Source organism: Microtus ochrogaster, chromosome 19 (genome assembly GCF_000317375.1).
Source record: "Microtus ochrogaster isolate Prairie Vole_2 chromosome 19, MicOch1.0, whole genome shotgun sequence".
In the NCBI taxonomy this organism is placed as follows: Eukaryota; Metazoa; Chordata; class Mammalia; order Rodentia; family Cricetidae; genus Microtus; species Microtus ochrogaster.
In genome coordinates this window covers 59399672-59403800 of record NC_022021.1, presented here as the reverse complement: position 1 = coordinate 59403800, position 4129 = coordinate 59399672, and the positions used below count along the sequence as shown (strand labels likewise).

At 44.5% G+C, this 4129-nt stretch overlaps 1 protein-coding gene across 1 annotated transcript in view; it reads right to left on the bottom strand.

The window, feature by feature from the left end:
• The window catches only part of LOC106143725 (chondroitin sulfate proteoglycan 4-like), a 57555-nt gene that overhangs the window by 37753 nt on the left and 15673 nt on the right, over positions 1 to 4129 (bottom strand). The window contains 2 exon segments of the mRNA XM_013349784.2: positions 2070 to 2335; positions 2338 to 2539. Coding sequence (XP_013205238.2) covers positions 2070 to 2335; positions 2338 to 2539 — 468 coding nt within the window.

The following is a 4129-nucleotide window of genomic DNA, read 5'->3' as shown; positions in this document are numbered from 1 at the left end:
TCATATGTCTATGTCTATGAACATATGTCATATGTCTATGAACATATGTCATATGTCTATGTCTATGAACATATGTCATATGTCTATGAACAGGCTCCGTGAAAACACAAATGCCCCAGGAGACAAGTATGTCTCCACACAGATTTCAACAGGCAACTCCGAATACAAGAGGTAAAAGTATTTGATTCAGCTTACAGCAAAGCAGACAGTCACCATTGATAGGTTTCCTGGATGCCATGATTGAGAGATGAGAATAGTCCTCTTCCCTGGGTCAGAAGGAGAAGGTGCTCTCCTGGCCTCTGCCTTCTGTCTCTTCATGGCTTCCTAATGATACCTAGGTACTCTAGCCTCCTTACAGTGATGCAGACCATGCCTCCTATGGGCAGAGGCCGGAACCCTCCAAATGTAGCCCCAAATACCCTTTGCCCCTCCTCAGCCTGTGGGTACACCTCCCCAGATGGTCCCTCATCTCTCAGGCCCCCACACTCTTGGCTATGCTGCTCCTTTAATTTACACTGCCTTTTTTGGGTTCCTAATCTCTTACTTCTGTGCTCTTTAACCCCTCAAAGTCTAGACTGACCATGGTCCCTTCACAAAGAGTTACAGTCTTCCCTCTGCTCTTCAGTTAGAATTGGATATGCCAGCTCTGTACTCCTACAACACGACCATGGAAACAGAATATGAGAGATAAGAGAGCATCCCAATTAAAGATGAAGCATCTGGCTCCTCCATGGCACTTCCTGAGGCAAGGACTACATTTCAGTTACCACAGCAACACATAGCAACTAAAACAGAGCACGCCTTTAGGAAGTGGATTTAAATCCATTAGGGATCCCATAACTTAGATTTTCACATTTTCATTTACTTTTATGTTTGGGTGTTTTGCGTGTACGTATGTCTGGGCACAACTTGCATGCCTGTTAGCCATGCCAGATCCCTTACAACCAGGTTTACAGAAGTTGTGAGCCACTATGTGGCTGCTGGGAACTGAACCTGGGTCCTCTGCCAGAGCAATCAGTGCTTTTAACTGCTAAGCCAACTCTTCAGTCTCCAACTTGGCATTCTTAGAAGCAAAATGAAGCAACATACATGTGTACATGTGTTTTTAGCTGGAGAGGCAAAGCCAGGCAAATGTGGTGGTAGGTAGGGGGGTTGTTTGTGGTTTCCAATCTAAAGAGTTTGTATTGCTCGGGGTTTCTAAGGAAGAGCTGCAGGCCAATTTTCAAAATTGAAAAAATAATAAACATTGGTAGAAGTCATTAATTTACTCCTGTAAGAAAACACAGTCTAATAATAACAATAATAATAACCAAAACAAAGAAACCAGATAGCAACCTCCAGTTGACTTAGGTTATTTCATCTGCCTTCAAAATCTGGATGCCAGACGAGCCGTTGTATCCAGCTTGCTGACTGCCAGGACTGAGCCACCCTAGACACCTGTGGCCCCATGTTTGGCATACAGTACGTTCTTCGTAAAACATCTGGTGAATGGATGAAGGGATACATAAATGAAAAACGTTCACCAAAGATGAAGTAGCTGAGTGTTCCTGATATCAATAGAGGAACAGGGTACTCTTGTAGAAGTGGACATTAGTAAGGATGGCAGAGTCAGTTCCTGGTGTACAGTCAAAAGTCAGAAGATTGGGAGAAAGTAAAAAAATAAAATCGAGGACCTCTGACCATCTTGAGGGGCGCGATGATGTTTACGGTGTGTGAGGGGCGCAGTGATGTCTCCTTGTGGGAATAAGCCCTCTCACCTCGCATTTTCAGCAAAACCAGGATCTAAGAGAAGCTTCCAAATTCGTGGCAGTGAAAAGAAATGTTGAATGTTTTTAAACTACAAGACCCATCTCAGGAAGTAGTAAATACGCCATCACTGAAGATGTTCAGGCAGTGTTAACCCCATCCCTATGGGGACGCTACAGACAGGCTTCTAGCATCCTGTGGGAAGCTGGACCCCAAGGTCCCATCACCCTGAAGTCTGTGAGTCTAAATGATAAAGAGTCAATTCCAACCCCTCCCCCCGTGCCGGAACAACATACTCAAATATATTAACTGTGATTTATTACCTGTTTCCTGGAAAATTTCATTAGCTTTACTCTTGGAAAACTGGAACTTTGAACATAACCGTGCTTTGGTAGCTCGAGGAGAACGAATTCGCAGTCAAGATTCTCAAAATACTTGCTTGGGATTCTGAGGTGGTCTGGTAGAAGTGCTTTGGAACCCCCTTCCTGAACCGTGAGATTCTGTACCTCCAGGGGGATCCACTTAGGGATGATATCCAAACTCATCTCTACACTCCTTACAAAGTGGGAGTCCCGGCTCACATCTAGGTGAACTGATCCTTTTGTTGGCCAGGAGCTGTCTGTACATAAAGGACATTGCCGTCATCAATATCCTGCCGGGTAAAACTCAGAGTGGGCTTTCCGTTTGTACCCACGTTGCCATCTTCTGCGGTGGATTTTTGGAGGTGTCCATGCATTGGTGGAGTCCTGACTACAAATTCTGTCTCCGGAGGGATCTCGTCCTCAGTCCCGGCCTTGTTCACAAACACAACACAAGAAGAAGAGCACATGAAGAACCAGGAGCGCCAAAGCTGTCAATGGTTTCACTTTGACAAGTGGCTTGAGTTACAATCAGTGTTATTACACAGCTTAAGACCAGGTCTGACCTGGGGCCATGCTGATCATGCCAATATTTGGAATCTCAGCCCTGGTCACAAACAAATGAATAAATGGTCAACAGCACGTGTGTAGCTATAAAGCATTTGCACACAGCAGAAAAACACCTGAATATTCTAAAAGTTAAGGCAAAAGAATTAAATGTTTTAATTAAATTAAATAAGGGGAGGGCTGGAGGCTTGCCTAGCATCCAGCATGTGCAAAGCCATGGATTTGATCCCCAGCACCGTGGTGGGAGAATTACGAGGAGAAGGAAGCAAGGATGGTTTCAGGAAGAAGAGTTGCATCACTAAAATTGCACGACTGTAGAGGGGAAAAAAGCCTTTTCCCTGTTTAGTTCTACTTTCTCTAGCTCAGCATTTCCTGTGCATTTTCATTTTATTGATTCAGCAAAGTCCATTTAGAAACTGTCTTTGCAGCAGATTAAGTCACAAGAGGAAGCATGCCCCCTCGTGGTGAGACGTATTAACTCTCTAAGTTTGAAAAAAAAAAAATGTGAACCGCTAGTTAGTGCCTTCTCTTCCCTTAGTCAAGTTTCATTATTTACCAACCTGATTCTAGCTCCCGCTCATCTCTGATATTATGGGTTACTCTTGGGAAGCTGGCCTGCGTCCTGAAGGCAGAGTCGGAACAGCCTGCATGTCTGGCCAACTGTTACAAACACAGCTTTCCCAGCCTACACCCTATAGGAGATGACCCTAAAAACAACAGCCAAGCCAAACTGATCCATAGGTAGGGCTGTGCCCACTAGGAACTTCGTGGCTCTGCTCTCACCCTGGTACAGCTCCACTGATCTAGATCAGTTTTATCCACCAGTTTAGGGAAACTACACAGGGCCACATCCAGAAATAAAGAAAGAGACTGTGCAATGGTGCCCTAAGCTGTTTGGGGGAATCCCTTTTATGTCTGTTAAATTACTTCTTCCTCCCATCACAGACTAGCCCATATCAAATGAAACGATGCTAGTACAGCTGTTAACAACAAACAAAAAATGAAAAGCTCCTCCTGTGTCATAAGACATGCTTCCCTCCCTTAGTCCTAGGTTCCCACTGCAGTAAGCATGGCCACATACATGAGCGTGTATGTAAACATGGCTTTAAAATAAGACTGAACATTGTGCAGATTTTATTTTCAAGCGAGGGAAAATTGGTAGAATCAAATTCCAAACCTCCTAACTTTTCATCTCAGTGCCACATAGTATGTATATTAAGTGTGCATACACCCACCCGGTGGTAGTGGTGCACGCCTTTAAATCCCAGCACTCAGGTGGCAGAGGCAGGTGGATCGCTGAGTTTGAGGCCAGCCTGGTCTACAAGAGCTAGTTCCAGGACAGGATCCAAAGCTACAGAGAAACCCTGTCTCAAAAAAAAAATGTGCATACACATATATTAGAGCTACTCCCAATACCGTAAAACACACACATGCACACACACACACACACACACACA